The sequence below is a fragment of the Trichechus manatus genome, unplaced genomic scaffold (assembly GCF_000243295.1).
Source record: "Trichechus manatus latirostris isolate Lorelei unplaced genomic scaffold, TriManLat1.0 scaffold00059, whole genome shotgun sequence".
Lineage (NCBI taxonomy): Eukaryota > Metazoa > Chordata > Mammalia > Sirenia > Trichechidae > Trichechus > Trichechus manatus.
Genome location: NW_004443995.1, coordinates 11,791,612 through 11,810,035, shown reverse-complemented (window position 1 = coordinate 11,810,035; position 18,424 = coordinate 11,791,612). Strand labels below are relative to the sequence as shown.

Sequence of the window (18,424 nt, the reverse complement as noted above, 5' to 3'; positions counted from 1 at the left end):
ACACACAAAATGTAACAATCTTTGTTGGTTACGAGGGATGGGAGGGGTGAGGGGGGAATACTAAATAGGCAATAGGTAAGTGGTATCTTTGGTGAAGGGTGAGACAGTACACAATAATGGGAAAACCAGCACAACTTGTACAAGAAAAGGTCATGGAAGTTCCAAAGACACATCCAAACTCCCTGAGGGACTGAACTGCTGGGCGGATGCCTGTGGGGACCATGGTCTCGGGGAACATCTAGCTCATTTGGCATAACACAGTTTATAAAGACAATGTTCTACATTCTACCTTGGTGAGTAGCGTCTGGGGTCTTAAAAGCCTGCATGTGAGCAGCCATCTAAGATACTCCACTGGTCTTACCCCTTCAGGAGCAAGGGAGAATGAAGAGAACAGGATACAAGGAAGAGACTGGTCCAAAGGACTAATGGACCACAGTTACGAAGGCCTCCACCAGACTGAGTCCAGTACAGCTAGATGGTGCCCAGCTGCCACTACTGACTGCTCTGATTGGGATCACAACAGAGGGTTCTGGACAGAGCTGGAAGAGGATGTAGAACAAATTCTGGCACACAAATAAAGGACCAGATTTGCTGGCCTAAAAGAGACTAGAGAAACCCCGAGAGTGTGGCCCACAGATACCCTTCTAGCTCAGTGGTGAAGTCTCTTCCAAGGTTCACCGTTCAGCCGGGGGTTGGACAGCCCCATAAAACAAAACGGGACTAATGAGGCACAGCAGTCCAGGGACAGGGACTAGAGGGCAGGGGGGGACAGGAAAGCTGGTGATAGTGAACCCAAGGTTGAGTAAGGACAGTGATGATGTGTAGTGGGGTTGTTGACCATTGTCATAGGGCAACATGTGTAGTAACTTTAATGAGAAACTATTTTGTTCTGTAGACCTTCATCTAAAGTGAGAGTAGCAGCACAATTGGAGAGAGTAGTTGAAGTCAATGAACTGGGCATGTAGAAATTTTTGAAATGTTGTATCTTTGGCTATGTATATTTTCACCAAAAAAAAAAAAAGTTTGAGAAGGGAGAGGGTTGACATGTCATGAGGTTGTTAACCTAATGTCATAAAACAATATGTGTACTCCTGTTTAATGAGAAAGTGTTTTGTAAACCTTCACCTGAAGTACAATTAAAAAAAAAAAAAAAGAATTGGGCCTCGTAGAACAGACAGCACAATATGTTCATACAGTTGGTGCAAAGCCCAAACTACACTTAGTGAGCTCATCCTCCACTAGGGGATAGTGGATCTTGCTTCAGTTATTCAGATAATTGCCTCAAGCCTTATTTTCTCAATTAGCCATACCATTTTAAAGAGTCAGAGACCCAGCTTAGGAAACCAGGATAGTGTATGTATATGATTTCAAACTACATAAAAATTGGCATCCAGCAAGATTATATTTTACAGACATTACTCTGTCAAACAACTGTGGCAACATATAGAAAATAACACTTGTACATGTGAAATAATGACTTAGCAAAATAGTACCGAATCTAAAATAAGTAGCTCTAGAAACCAATTTTGTTAAATAGACTGCATTCCCTCTCTTCTAAAACCCTATGATAAATAATACAGCATCAGGAGATTACAATAGTCCTACCTTTTAAAAAATAAGATAGACTCTAAGCATATATTTTGCAGAAGTGACGCCATTAAAAGCTCTGTAACAGTAAGTGACATTCAAAGATGTGTAGCACTATGTAGAATTAACGCTGTGCAACAATATGTTTAAAAGCTTCAATTACATTTAAATACATACAACATTAAGTGACATAAGAGCATTTTAAACACAGGTCACTGATATTTTAGCTAGACTCATGAATCATTTTATACCCCACTGACTTTATTCTCAAATTTTTGTAAGTCACCGAACTACATGCTTGTTAATGAGTTATGTATCCAAAACTACAATGTTCCAATTTATTTTCATGATTTTAGCAAAGTTTTAAGATATAAATAAAAATACTCAGTTAACGTAAAATGTATTTTCTTTCCCATTCTTTCAAATCAAGTCTTTGTTACATTATGTATTCAAAAAATAAGAATTAAAAATGCTGAAATATAATTGGTCTTATATTTGGCTCTATATATGCAAGTTGAACTACTTTTGAATTTATTATGATAAACTTTATGGTTCATACCTCCAAAAATATTGCCTTTTCTTACAAATTACTCATTAGTTATTTCTACATTTGAATTTTTTTTCACATAGATTTCTTGGAAGTACCCAAACCAGTAGCTTCATTGACAATGAAATACAGAAAATAAATGACAAGTCAACAAGGAAATTAGCATTCCCCTTCTGACCAGCTGGGTCATGTTTCCTTTTCAAAATCTTGGTCCCATGACACAAAATAATAATAATCTAAAAGACCTCATTAAATGATCAATATATTGACATAACCTCTATAAAGAGACATGTAGTGTTTTAAATGATTCCTTGAATCCATTAAATGGAATATTAAACTCAAGCCTCCAACTTATATTATAAGAGAACATTTGCTTTATTTATTAACTAATTTTCTTCAGGATATTGATGATGGCACATGAAAAAATTCAAGAACTTTTATATTTAACCAAATAGTAAAACGAGTTCAGTTCTCACTAAATCTTTCATACAAACAACATCACAACAAGTTAAAATAGACAGGTTAAATCACGTTTACTTACCAAAAAACTTCCAAAGGCTGAATTAAATATCGCAGCTGCCTGTAGAGAAAATAAATGGGGGGGAAAAGAAAATCACTGAAAGCAGTAAGAATAGGAAAAGCAAAGATTAGCATTCTCCCTTCCCCCTCTATTCAAAACCTCAGAACACTGACTCCATAAAGCAAAGTTAGTCACTGCTTACAAAAATTGCCAGTGGCCTGTAGTTTACTAAGATAGATGAGCTGCAGCTTAGGAATTCATAAATAATGGGTCTCAAAAGCAAGCAGAAAAGGCTTGCCATGAGATGTTTTGAATCTATATGATAATACCAAAAGAATTATCACCAATAGTAAATTGAAACCTTGTTGTTATTGATTTTGTTACTAGACTCAAAACAATCAGAGGTTGATTTATTTATCAAAAAAAAAAAAAAATCCATATTCCTAAGAGAGGGAAAAACAGAACTGTAAGGTAAACATTAACTACTGCCTAACAGTGAACATAAGTTGTATGAGCCGCAACCACAAGTGAGATCTGTTGTTCCCATACACTGCACATTAGAAATATGAACAATGCTATTAAGACCATGGAAGTTACTGGCTAGACTGTTAATTCTAAAGTAGCAACAAGCAAGCAAAACTTCAATTTGGTGTTCATAATTCAGAGAAGAAATATTTGACTGTGCTTACCTAAACATCCAGGGAATACATAGTAGATGTAATATAGCTCTTAACTTTAAATCAATCACAATATTCCACAAAGCTACACCTGAATCCTGAAAGCTTCTCATATGACCCCAAAAGGATAAAAACTTGTATAAAATCCAACTGATGAAAGAAAAGGAGAGATAAAAAAAAAATAACAAAAGGCAAAAGGAGGGTAGAGAAAACTTATTTACATGTCCTGTAGATCCACAGCAGAATTAAATTAATCATCATGGACATTATCAGCCACATTGTAGTAAGAAGAGGATGTCAGTTTAGTAAGTTTGAATAAAGTCCAAAGGCAGGCTAAGAGCCGTAGCTGAAAATGCCTTCTGCTCCAGAAGAGGATGCAATGAGAGTGAATGGGTAATGAGATCCTTGGCTCCAGAGAGCTGAGCTCTCCTATTCAAGTTCATAATTAATTCAAAGCTTTGATAATTTCATTAGATTTCTCCTTTGCTGGCCCTATCAATAAAAGATGGCACTGGACCACAGCTCCTCTGTGGCATAAACATAGGCACAGGCACAGACCGGGGAAACCTTTGCTTCCTGACAGGGACAATGGCATATGGTGTTCTGTGCTGTGCAGGGAGTAGCGGGAAAAAAAAAAGATTCAGCTAAATAAAACATTACAGATGGCAACTGGAAACTACAGCACCATATTTAACACATCTTCCTGGAATTCCATTATGGAACATACCAGGAAAAAAGCTTTATGTATGGAGTAAAACTAAGTAAAAATGTATAAATAAACGAGTTTTGGTAACATCAACAAGGAACATTGCCTTTCTTCCTACAGAAATGCACCTTCCCCACAATTTTTACTGCTAGACCCAATTTTGTGCTTAAAACGGATTATCTCTCTTCTTAGTAAAGAAACGAGGTCTTCACCTTTCAGTTCCTTTCTTTCAAACTTCTTTCTTTCCAGAGCCTTTCACCAACTTTACACTAAATAATTAGCAGTTTTGTCTAGCATTTACATAAACATGGAATTATCTGAAGTAAAAAGACTCAGCAGTCAAAGTGAAATAAATCAAATCACCATACTCCCACTCCCATCGTTTCCCTTTTTAACCTGAACACAAGCAATATATTTCATGTGGATTGGCTGTGGTCCTGCATCTCATAAACAACAGCGATGACACTGATGGGCTACCTTAGGTGCCCAAAGATGCTGCAGGCCAGCCGTGTCAGCGTGGCACTTATCCTTATTTTTCTGGCAGCGATGATGGATTTGAACTCACTCACCTATACTGTCATTCAGTCCACCCTCACAATGAGCTCTGGCAATATTTTTTAGACAGCTGGCTGAGGTTCTGGGTAATCTGCAGAAGCCTGTGAAATCTGAAACTGAACCAAGGATCTTGGGTGCAACAGATAACTGAGCTAATAGTTGGCCCAAGTGTATAGTTGTTTCCCAGAGTTCCAAAGAGTAATGATGAATATTTGAAGTATTTAACTGATACAATGAAAGATATGCACGTCTTCTGACTTTAGGAGGAATTCCCAGCTCCTTACCATGATGTACAATGTCTACCATGAACAGGTCTCTGTCCATCTCATTCTCTGCCTCAAATTTTATATTCTTGCAACACTAAGCTACTTGTGATTCCCCAATCTCATCATCTTGATCCTACCTCCTTGCTCCCTGGACTGGAATGCCATTCTCTTTTCCTCCACCTAGATTACTCCCATTCATCCTTAGTGACTAGGCACAAGCATTGCCCTTCCATGCTTTTGATCACACCCCCAACACACACCTTGGCACACGTATACATGCACACTTACATGCGGACTGACTGTCCTCACACCTGCTCCAGAACATCCTGAGCATACTTCTGCCATGGCACTTGTTACACTGTATTGAAATGACCTATTTACATGCCTGCCTACCCCCATTGCATTCTAAGGACTTTTAAGGGAGGAATCTCATGAAGCTTATTCTACACATTCACATGTCTGCTAACAGAATTGCTGAAAGAAGTAGGATGTCCAAAGTCTACCTCTCCTCCCAAGTTATTCTATGTGTTTGGGAGAATCCAGAGGCTGGATCTGACAACTGTCACCACCCCAAGCATTAACAATGACAAGAAATTCAGACTTCATTAGTTCCATCTCCTACCCAATATAAGACTGTCTTTCACAGTATCTTGTTTTACTTCCTTTAAAATGCCTGAACCTTCCTATTATGATATTGCCACATAAATGTTTTAGAATTTACCACTGCAATATAGCAGATGTGTGTAAGTGTAAAATCTATAATTACCAAGGAATACTCTGCAGCCATTAAAAAGAGGATAATCTGCATATACTGATATGAAAGCACACCAAGATATTGTAAGTAAAAAAAGCAAGGTTCAAAACAGTGTTTATGGTCCCTATTATGCAAATATATACACACCCACATACACACTCACAAGCAAGTTTAAAAATAAATTATTTTTTTCTGAAAGGTTCCACAAAAAATTTCTAACTATGGTTAATTCTGTTCAAAGAGATTGGGTAGAAGTCGGTTTGTTTTGCTGGTTTGTTTTTATTTTGTTCTGTCTGTCCTCTTTGGCTTTCTTTTTTTAAAACATGTTACTTTTTTATATTTTCACAAGGGTTGTCTGGGCAGGGAGATGTTGAGCCATTTTCTGAACCCCTTTGTGTTAAAAATATAATAAATATTTTATTTTAAAATAAAATGAAGATTTCTAATGCCACTTAGGATATCAATGATACCTCTTGCTGATTGTCTCACAAGCTGGAGGTTGGGCATCCTTTGGAGCACGTATCATTGTGCTGGGGGTATAAGAAGCCACAGAGTGAACACAGTACATCCTCCTGAGACATCTACATCATGTGAATGTTCAGTTTTCAAAACATACCAAAAAACCAGTGTTATTTTTGTATTAAAACAAACATGGCTTTATAGCTTGTATACGGAATACAAACTTCATGTGCTGAGATCAACCATGAGCCACCAAAGACAATTTGTTCTGAAGGTAGGACCCTTTGGATTATGCCACCATACTCTCTTGCGATATGAGTTTCTTCTCCTCTACTAGGAGGAAAAGCCTGGCGATATACTTCTGAAAACCAGCCAATGAAAACTCTGTGGATCACAACGGTCCAGTACTGTTATGCATGGAATTATCATGAGTCGGGGGCCGATTCAACAGCAACTAAAAACAACAGCAACATTTTGGTAGCCATACCTGGGCTACTCTGCTGACTTTTAAATATAGTATTTCATTTGTTATTATCTCCTTTGCTAAAAAAAAAAAAAATTTCAAAACCCATTCCCTCTCTAGAATGCTCCATCACTACAGAAATTTGTCTAAGTTGTTCAAGGTTGTATCCACTGTGCCTACAGCAGCACCTGGCTCACAGTAAAGCCTCAAAAAATGTTGCTGAATCAATGAATGCGTGAATGAGTGAAGGAACAAATATTTCTTGTGCCAATGAATGACCTGCACACTAATGCTTTCATTATTAACTCAGAAATTCCATCTGCAAAGTATAAGGCTTGATGTAATTACATTTGATGGATAATTAGCTCAATACTATCAGAAAAGAGTTCATATTGAGTTATTTTTTTAATACTCAGTAAATTGGCTTCATTTATATTATACATTTTTAGATAATATATTGCTTTGGTATCTGTCTGATTTACCCAGCATATGATACTTTACTAATATTTCATTATATATTGTACAGCGTGTCTTTATTTAATTATTTTGGAAAATTGAGCAAGTTCAATAATGGATTTCTTCATTACCTACTTGGAATTATTTCAAATAAAAAGGCAAATTTTTAAAAAACTTAAAACAATGGGGACAAAGATTTCTCTAACTCATTAAAAGCAGGCTCTTCCATTGCTGAACGCCTTTAAACGTTATGAAGTTCTACCTTACACTAACCTTAAAACCTACATGTATTGACCAAGGCCCATGCTCTGGAATTATGTAAGTTTGCCTAGTTCCTCTTTTAAATGACTGTACTTCAAGTATATGAACATTGCTAGGTCCTACCCAAGTCTTCTCTTATGATGTTACATCTAAAATTTTCATAATGCTAGTTCATAAATAAAAGAAAAATCCACTGTTTATAATGAGTGTAAACAATTTATTGCAAGTTAATTTTATGAAACTTCTGGCTTTGGCTGTTGCATTCTTTGCCTTCCAGTCAAAGTATACCAAAATGCTTACCCAAACAATAAAATGTGGCATTTATTGTTGTCTCAGAATTTCAACTTATGCTGTAAGCTAAGGCAAATATGTGGCCAAGTACCCCACTATTCTAAAGATACCAGTCCATGCAATACTTATGAAAAGATACCAAAACTAGAACAGGGGTCACTTCGGCATGCAGGCTGTAGAAGACTAGAAATTCCAGAGATTTGATAAAAGGAAATTCCTAGAAGTAGAGGATGTTTTGACTTTTTCTCCTTTCCTTAGACAGAAAGTAGATCTGCCCACCACACCTCCCAAATTGAGGACGGCAGTGATATCTACAAAAGAACTAACAATGGAGACAGGAAAAATTGCAAGGAAGCAAGAATGCTGGATGTTTACTGAGGTGCAATAGCACAGGAGCAGAGAGTGTACACTGTGCGAGGTCTTGGAAACATCATCGTGCATCCCCTAAAATTGGGGGAGGAGAGAACTTGCTTCCTGACTGGAAAAGGCAAAAGTGGGAGGCTGCCTAGAACAGACCACAATGGTAGGGCAAGGAGAGAAGGTAATCAACTGGGCAAAGTACACCCCGATTCTGAAAGAAGGCAAGGTTCTGTCAATTCCTTGTTGGCCAAATAGATGCCTGGGAAGACTGCTGTCCGACTTGATTCCTTTTGAGAGATTACACTCAAGACAGTAGGAAGAGACTCCAGCAATAAGAGGCTGAAGGTATACGATTAGGGGCAGGGGCTGGAGGTGCATTCTGAAGAACCTTCTCTCCCAACACATACTGCAAAAAGAGGTAACACGTGGACACTGGCTATGACAGAGGGCACTGTTGGCCAGATTACAACAGCACCAATCTTCACTCTTCCTGACCCCCTCTGATGCACTTGACCTCCCTCTAATCCTGACTCTGAAGAAGCCAGAAGCAGGAAAGGTAAGAAGGTAAAAACAAAAACAAACAAAACAGTGAAACAGACCGTGACTCCTTCCCTACTGGTCTTGCCCATCCATATTTTTATCATATGTGTATGTATTCGGTAAGAAGAAAAGTATAATTGTCTATGTTTTAAAAACATAGATAAGGCCTACACTGGGGAAAAAAGAGAATTTGAAGTTTCAAGCTAGACTGGTCAGGGTTATTTAATACCTAAAAGTTAGTCCTAATTACTATGAGATGATTTTTATAACCAAAAATGGCCCGAATGTTGTAAAATCTACCAGAGATGCTGTCAAAGGCAAGTGGGGAAGAGAAGTATGTGAGAAGGCATTTTATGCCTATAATCCTTGAGTTCATGTCACCTCAATAAAGAGATTACAATGACAGCACAGCATTTTAAATACATAAAACCAAAAACCAAACCCATCACCGTCACATGGATTCCACTCACGGTGACCCTACAGGACAGAGTAGTACTGAACAAAACAAAACAGAAAAACAAGTACTAGACATAAAGAAGTTAGTCAAAGCCAGAGTGGTAAAAGACATGAGTTGATGCTACAGTGCCCTGGATGATACTGATCCATGAATAAAGCAGAGCAAAATTCTGGAAGGACTGCTCCCAACTCACTGTATAAGAGAAACTACAAAACCCTACATACAAATTCAAGATAAGACCTGCATAAAGAGTGGGTGTGGGGACTGAATTACACTACCCATATGATACAAGAATACCAATCTAAAGATTAATTTTTGAAAGAAAAGGAAAGAAAAAAAAAAGACAAGACAAAATAGGTCAAGGACCAGTAAAACTCCTGAAGCCCTGGAAGGAGCACATGCAAACCCTCTTTGGGGACACTTCAGCAACTCAGAACAAACTGAATTCCCAGATAAAACAACTCCTCTGAATAGGAGCTTATAATAAAAAATTACAAAGTATATGAGAAGTAAACACCAAAAGAAAGACAGTAGATAAACTACATAGACTTAGCACCCCTAGGTCTGTGGGTAATATAAAAATCTGAAATAGACTATAAAATAAGTATGTATAAAGTTATTAAAGAGATAAAACCCATAATGAAAAAAGATGCCCCCATACGTGCGTATATACGTGTGTGTTGGGGTGGCGAGAGTGAGAAGACAGATTATTAAAAGAATAAAATTGAATTTCTAAAACGGAAAACCAGATGTATATATATGTGGCAATTGGTATATGACAATAGTGCCATTACAAATCAGTGAGGAAAGGAAGAATAATTGTCTTTTTCATTATATACTAAAAAAATAAAATACTAGATATGTTAAAGACCTAAATGTGAAAGACAAAACTTTAAAACTTTCAGAAGAAAACATAAAAGAATATTTGTATACCTTCAGAAAAGGAAACAATTTTTCAAACAAGACACAAAAAGCACAAATGAAAAAGAAAAAGCTAACGGCTGCAATGCAACAAAGTTCTGGCCAATGAGATATAAACTGCTATGTGCTAGATGCGAAGGTGAGAGGTTAGTTTCTGGCACTGCGCCTTCCTCTCCTCTTCTTGCCTAGAGCCGTGAAAGCTATCTTGCAGCCGTAAGAGAAAGGCCAATAGAATTGCAGAGGCAGCCGCTCTAAAGTCTTTGAGCTACTGAGCAAATGCCAGCAGCCCTTACCTCCAGGCATCTTGGTGTATGCTTGTTTAAGCCTCTTGTAGTCTGATGTCTATTACTGAAAGCCTAACTGATACAATCATGTTCCTAAACAAGAAACAAAATAATAAAGGAGAAATCAGGCAGATTGGATAAATCAAAAGTGCTTCCTCTAAGATACAAATCTTATCTGTATTTAGCATAGTCTCTTGTTCCCATTGCATATGGCACAATACATCACTGAAAAATAAGGAAAAGAAAACTGACATTGGTCACAACTGTTGGGGATCAAAGCTGAATTGTCTAACTCTGAAGAAGTTCCTCAACTATGTGAATTTATATCAATCCAGCCTCTGATTCACAGGAAGGCGACTGGCCTTAATATTTATTTCCTTCCTAAGCCTAGGTTCAGTCCGAAAAAACTTAAGAACTAAAGCATCAAAGACTGAAGTCCAACCCTTGGTCTTCAACTAACATGAAACTTAAAATATTTTCTTTTATTTGTAAGAGATTTTGTAAAGTGCTACATAAAGGCAATTACAAAAATAAGCAGGAAAAGTTTATTCTGTTATTTTAAATAAACTATAGCTCTATCAGCCAATTATAATTGGCTTTCTGATAAGCACCTCAAAAGGGCATTTTAATACTGACTACTTAATTAGTACTAGTTTTACTGTATAGATCCCATAACAACTACACTTTAAATTATGTTTCCATATTGTATGTAAGTACTATTGAGCCATACCAGAGAAAATCAAATGTATAGGGAATACAGGACACCAGTTAAAATAAGTTTATGCACCATGCTCAACATTAAAGGAGCACCCTTCATTTAATTCCATTATTTATGTCATTGGAATTTTTTTAAATAGCAATGGATAAAAAATAGCATATAGTTTAAAATCATTACTAAATATTTCTTCTCAACAAATAAATCTAAATGGAGACTATAGTACTGCAACAAGGCATTCTCCAATTTGAAGAGATTAATTTTAGAACATGTACCACTAAAATTTGCCTTCTTAATGACCACCTTAATTCTTTGTTTTAAAAATATTACAGGAACTATGAGAAGTTTAAACATATGCGAGTTTATTTGTAATTTAAGAGTAAATGGTTGACATCAGCTGCTTTTCCAAGAGTAAGCTACATTTCTTGCCTATTTCTACAGATCCATCTCTTGATACCAGTGGAAAAATTATTTAATATCCTTAATCTTGAGGTGAATGCGGGGGGTGAGGGGGGAAGGCTGCTATTCTTGTATTTAACTATTCATCTCAATTCAGGCAAGAAAAAAATATATTGAAGTTACTGTTTGTTGGTGCTAAATTGAATCAGGTGTCCTCGCCTCTTAAGAAAATTAAGTCGCTTTTGTGCAAGAGTGTTTTAATGAGAACAGAGCCCGCCGACAGTGATAAATGGGAATGACACCAGAGAGAGCATGTAAGCAGGACAATATGTGCATGTTACAGTCTTACAGCCTATTTTTCACTGACTATTCTGAATGACTTCGCTGTTTCTTAAGGGGCCTATTAATCTCAAATTTAGTTATTACACAACGTTTATTTGAACATATATTCTGAGGATGATGACAGTTAATAAAGGAAATCTTTCACAAGCTGTATTTTTACATATTGTTCCAACTACAGCTCCCAGTCATTTGATGGTATTGATGGAATAACCTACATTGTGCTGAGGCTTTTTTAAAAAGGCACATATATTCCAATTCCTTTCTAAGCACATGGGGACTCTTAAATAACCATTAAAATGCATACAAAAAATCCAAGTGCAAAATGGTAAAAGTAAAAGGACTTCTTAACTGTTCAACAAAAATCATTTAATGTGCAAACTGACCCTTCTACGACAAACCAGATACCTTTTGACACTTTTAAAGCCTTGGCACATAATATGCTATAGTTCTTGCATACCAATCTACATTTCCACAACATGCAGGGGGGAAGGGTAGGCAATATCAATTTCCTTGAGGTTCAAAAAGAATCAAATTACATAGCTGCTTTGATTTTCTCCTTGGTATACTTTTGTAACAAAAGACCATGTACTCAAAGTAGTGATGATTCTGTATTTCTTACTTCTGACAGCATGCTTAAAAGCTTGCAAGAACTGTTTTAACATTTTCCTAAAAACATATTTATCAGTTCATATAACTGCATCAATTGTGGTTTTGCCTTCTAGAGGAAATATAAGTTCTTTCAAGTATTACTGGTTCATAATAACAAAACCCAATGATATTAGTAAGAAATATTGATAATAGTTCAAAATTTTTTAATTTGCCTTAAAATTGAGATGAATATAGACTTATCCCAACACTTTCAATTGCATCTTCCTGAAATTTCAGTCTTCAAAGGTGTTCAATTTCAATGTAAGCAGGATTTTCAAGGGGAAGGGCCCTTAGATACAATGACAATTCCTTTATAAATGAAGAAACAGAACCCCAGAAAGGTGAAGGATCTTTCCCAAGGTTACGTTAGCTAGTGGCAAAGCCAGAATACATCTTATCTCCAGACATTCCCCACGTTCTCTTATTACACCCCCACTGCCTATTTTATATACTGTTTTTAACATACATTTAGCATATATACTGTTTTAACATACATACTGTTTTTAACATACATATACACTGTTTTAAAAATGGGATATATATATGTATAAAGGGCATATGTGAAAACATCAATAGCGGTTATGGGATTATGGATATTTTTTTCCTTTGTGCTTTTCCTTGGTTTTCACTGTTTTTGTACTGGTTGTGTATTTACTGGAAAAAATACCTACAATAAATGTTACATGTTAAGTACAACTAGAATTTTAGAGGCTCCTTTTAATCTTTAGGCAAGCTTGAACAATGCTATGAACACATTAAGTGTTCAGTAAATACCTGACTAAAAATTAAATGAAATTGAGGATAATACCAAGAAACTACCTAAACATTCCACTCTTCAACAGAAAATACTTACTACCTACTTATTAATAGCTATTTAAGCACTTGTGAAAAAAAAAAAATTAAGTTGAATGAAATTTAACTTAAAATGTTACACACTATTTGACATTATATCTTTTTTAAATATTTTAAAAAGCCAGTTTCTCAATATTCCTAAAGTTTATTGTTCTTAAACTTTTCAGTTTTGTGTCTCCTGTCAAAAAGGAAATAAGACAAATGCTCTCTAATTATTCATTTATTCAACACAAATTTATTAAGCAATTTATTTAGCTAGGTACCGAGGTTACAAAAATAAATACCACAGAGTATCTGCTCACAGTCTAGGGCTAGAAGACAGACATATTAATAACTACAATACAGAAAGATTAATGGTATCAAAGAGTTATGGAAGCGTAGAAATTAACTACTAAAATTTCTTTTAAAGTGCACTTTTTCAGTATCTCCTAGTGATACAGAACAAGCGTTTCTCTGATCAATTAATGGAAGTTCTATTTAATGCCAACACGGACTAAGCTCTCAGCACACCAACAGAGGAACTGGCCTAGAATTCCCCTAACACTTTGTTTAGAAGGGCATCCACAAAACATAAGTGAGAACCTATGTCAAAGCATCTAATGTTTCTTACAAATTTTGGACTCTTGCTACCTAACTCTGTTATTTCTGCTCTTTTCCATCCATGAGGTCTGGGAATCTCAGAGCTTCTTAAAAGGGCAGTGGATCAATCCCTCAGCAATAACTCTCTCATCAGCTTTTCATTAGCAATAAAATAGCTTTCCTGCCATCTTCTGGGAAATAACTTACCATAGATTCACAGAACTGCAACAGACTTCTGCAGATGATCTAATCAAGGCACTTTTCTTCAAATAGGAATACACTGAAATCATTAACAAATGGTGCCTGCCTATCCTATCCTTCATGTCTTCCAGATCAGATACTGTATAATCTCTTTTAGAACCCTAGATTTAAAATCTATATTTTAAATCACATTTTTCACTAGTAAACCCTTCCCTCTTGTATATTAACTTTTCATCTGAGATCATTTTTTCTCATGAGGTCCTCTGGGAAGTTTAAAAAGAGCTGTATTATTGATATTACAAGTAGTGTGCCGGTAAATGTTTAACAACTGGCTCTTGGGATGAGGGGAGACACACCTCTTTGTAATATCTGCTGATTCCGTGGTGGAAATACTCCTACCATGGCTAATTTCAAACTATGGACATGATGTCACTGAACCCTAAGATGGGAAGAGATAGCATACTTCCAAAAACATAAGAAATTAGAAAAAGAAGAGCAAATTAAACAAAATAAGCACAAGGAAGAGTAAATAATAGAGGCATGGGCAGAAACTAGTGAAATAAAAAACATAAAAACAATAGAGAAGATAAATGAAACTCAAAGCTAGTTCTTTGAAATAAATATTACTAAAATTGACAAACCTCTATAACAGGTTGGCAAATGTTTTCTATAAAAGGCCATATAATAAATATTTTAGCTTTTGTGGTCCATAAGGTCTTGAATTCTCAACTCTGCTGCTGTAATGCAAAAGCAGCCATAGACAATGTGAAAACAAATGAGTGTGGCTATGTTCCAATAAAACTTTATCTAAGGATACTAAAATTTGATTGTCATATAATTTTTATGTGTCAGGTTTGTTTTTTTCCTTCTTTTGACTTTTTCCAACCAAAAAAGGTAAAAACCATTCTTAACTCACAGACCATACAAAAACATCCAGCAAGCCTTACTGGGCCTGTAGGCCATAGTTTGCCCATCCCTGCTGTAAAAGAAAAGGCAAAAGATATCCAATATCAGGAATCAAAGAGAGGATATACTAGAGATCCTTCAGATATCTAATGAATAATGTGGAAATACAGTGAACAGTATTATGCCCCAAAATTCTACAACTTATATGAAATGGACAAATTCCTTGAAAGACACAAATTACCAAAGCTCTCTCAAGAAAAAATAGATAACCTAAATAGTCCGTTGAATATGAGGTTAAACTTTACTGACAAAGAATCTCCAGGATGATATTGCTTTGCTGTCTGTATAATTTTGCCTTTACTGGTGAATTCTACCTAACATTTAAAGAAGAAATAATATCAATTCTGCAAACACTCACCCAGAAAACACAAGAGGAGGGAAAATTTGCCAAATCATTTTATGAGACTATCATCAGCTAGATACCAAAACCAGATCAAAACATTGTAAGAAAACTGCAGAACAATAATCCTCATGAACACAGATAGACAAAAAATTCCTTACAAAATTTGAGCTAATTGAACCCAGCAAGATATAAAAAGGATAAAACATCATGATCCAGCGAGGTTCATTCCAAGAATGCAAAACTGATATAAGATTTGAAAATCAATCAAGGCAGTTCACCTTATCAACAGATTTAACAACGAAAAAAAATATGATATATCAATACCAAACCCAAAACCAAACGCACTGCTGTTGAGTCTATTCTGACTCATAATGACCCCAACGGACAGAGTAGAACTGCCCTATAGGGTTCCAAGGAGCACCTGGTGGATTCGAACTGCCAACCTTTTGGTTAGCAGCCGTAGCTCTTAACCACTACACCAACAGAGTTTCCATGATATGTCAATAGTTGCAGAAAAATATATGACAAAATTCAACATACATTCATGATAAAAATTCTCAGAAAACTAGAATTGATAGGAACTTTGTCCACCTGATAAAGGATATCCTTATAAAAAATGAACAGCTAACATTACACTTAATGGTGAATGACTGAATGCTTTCCCCCTAAAATCAGGAACAGGTAAGGATGTTCATTCTCACTGCTACCTTAAAGTCCTAGTCATGCAATCATACAAGAAAAACAAATAAAAGGTTGGAAAAGAAATAAATCTGTGTTTATATACGAATGGCATTATTCTAAAAAATCTCCCCCAAATCTAAAACAACAAAAAGCTACAAGGAATAATAAGTGAGTTTAGCAAAGTTGCAGAATACAAGGTCTATATATAAAAATCTATTGTACTTCTATATACTAGCAGGAAGTAATTTTTATTGAAATTAATAAAATAATATCATTTACAATAGCATCAAAAACATACAATATCTTGAGTCCAGATACAGACCTACATAGATATAGTAAATTGATTTTGGACAAAAGTACCAAGGTAATTAAATGGAGAAAGGATAGTCTTTTCAACAAATGTGCTGGAACAACTGAATATCCATATTTAAAAAAAAAAAAAGAGCCTTGACCCTTACCTCACACCATATATAAAAAGTTAGAATGAATCGTAGACCTAAATGTAAGAGCCAAAACTATAAAATTTCTAGAAGAACACAGAGGAGAAAATCTTTGTGACTTTGGGTTAGGATGAGATTTCTCAGATCAGATACCAAAAAAAAAAAAAAAACCTTTTAAATAAAAAATTGATAAATTATACTTCATCACAATTTAAAACTTTTTTTCTTCAAAGACACTACTAAGAAAAGAAAAAAGCAGGCCACAGGCTGGTAGTATTTACAAAACACATATCTGATAAAGGACTTGTGTACAGAATATATAAAACTCTTACAACTAAATAATAAGACAACCCAATAAAAAAATGGGAAAAATACTTGAACAGACACTTCACTAAAGAAGAGATATGGATGGCAAACAAACACATGAAAAGATGCTCAACATCATTAATTATTAGGAAAATGTAAAATAAAATCACAATGTGATACCACTACACACCTACCAGATGGGCTAAAACTTAGAAGGAAACTGACAATACAGGACTGGTGAAGAACGCAGACCAACTCGAACTCTCAGATGTTGGTGGTATGAATCCAAAACAGTACAGTCACTTTGGAAAACAACTTGAAAATTTCTTTTAAAATTATACCTACACTTAACATATGACTCAGCCATCCTACCACTAGATGTTTACCCAAGAGACAGATATTTATATGCTCACACAAAGACTTATAATCAAAGGTTTATAGCAGCTTTTGCTTTATTTGCAGAAGTCCCAGATAGGAAACTCTTCAAATGTCCTTCAACTGGTGAATGAATAAACAAATTATACTTTTATACAATGGAATACTACTTAGCTATAAAAAAGAATGAACGACTAATACATGTAACAACACAGACTGCAAAAGCATCATGTTAAACTATATGCTTCGGATATATGATTCCATTGGTATAGTGTTTTGGAAAACGCAAAACTATACAGTCAGAAATCAGATCAACGGCTGTCTGGGGCTGCAGGAAGGAAGAGGGGGTGAAAGAGGCATGAAAAAACTTTTGGGGATGATAGCAATGTTTTATTATCTTGATCATGATAGTATTCACACAACTTTATATTTTCAAAACTAATCATGTGATTTACTTTCAAAGGAGTAAATTTTACTGTCTGTACATTATACATCAATAAACCTGACTTTTTAAGTTTAAAATATTTAAAATTTTTTAAGTAAAAAAATTTGAAAATACAACAGAATATGGTATTTAAGATTTAGCTTTTTCATATGCACTTGGTTTTGAGGTTTACACAGAAAATTTCAATAAGTAAATAATATTAAGACTTCAGTAAATAAAAAAAAGAAATTAATCAAAACCACAAAATTACTGTTACTAGCTACTACCTACCTACAAAACTTAAACTCAAGAGCTCTATTTAAAACTTTTAAAAATGTCTTTTCAAATCAGTTATTATTTTCCACAGTAACATAATGTGGACACTTAAAGACTCTATGAATATGACATTCAGAAAAGGTATCCTTGTGTTATACTTACTTACAGACAATACGGATTTCGTGTTAAATAAACTATTTTAAAATCATCACAGAAGCATCTGTGAAATACTAGAAACAGCACTGATAATTGAGTCAGAAGACCTGGTTTCAAAACAACGCAGTCACATACTCAGCTACGAAAACTCTTTAAATCGCAGCTTGCTCGTTCTATTAAATGGAGATAACAACATCAACTTCAAACATTTTTCGTGATGATTAAATGAGATGGCAAATACGAAACCTCTGGGTATTCTACAAGCACCATATAAAGCCCAGCAAGCCTTCATTATACAAATACTCATTCTCTGAGTCCCTGAAGAGCTTAGGCTGTGCAGGGAAGCAAGGGACATCACAGCAGGATAACGTTTGCTAAGGGACTGACCATTTATGAAAGGATCTTCAAGAGAACACTTTCCGTTCTGGCACCCACACCCCAACTACTTCATAACAGTATCTATCTCTGCACTTTATTTGTTGTTACTTATTCTCTCACTGACTGTAGAGATTTTAAACACCTGATTATAATATCAATTGTATGGTATTACACAAGCAAAACGCAAATAGATTGCCAAATATAACTGCAAGTCCTTCAGAAGATCAGAATTTCATTAA

General features: G+C 35.4%; 1 protein-coding gene across 4 annotated transcripts in view; it reads right to left on the bottom strand.

Moving 5' to 3' along the window:
• SLC10A7 (solute carrier family 10 member 7) overlaps nucleotides 1–18,424 on the bottom strand; it is a 334,202-nt gene that overhangs the window by 223,149 nt on the left and 92,629 nt on the right. For all 4 annotated transcript variants that reach the window (XM_004378843.2, XM_023733574.1, XM_023733576.1 and 1 more), the window contains one exon: nucleotides 2,676–2,714. In XM_004378843.2, coding sequence (XP_004378900.1) covers nucleotides 2,676–2,714 — 39 coding nt within the window. The remainder of the gene's footprint in view (nucleotides 1–2,675; nucleotides 2,715–18,424) is intronic.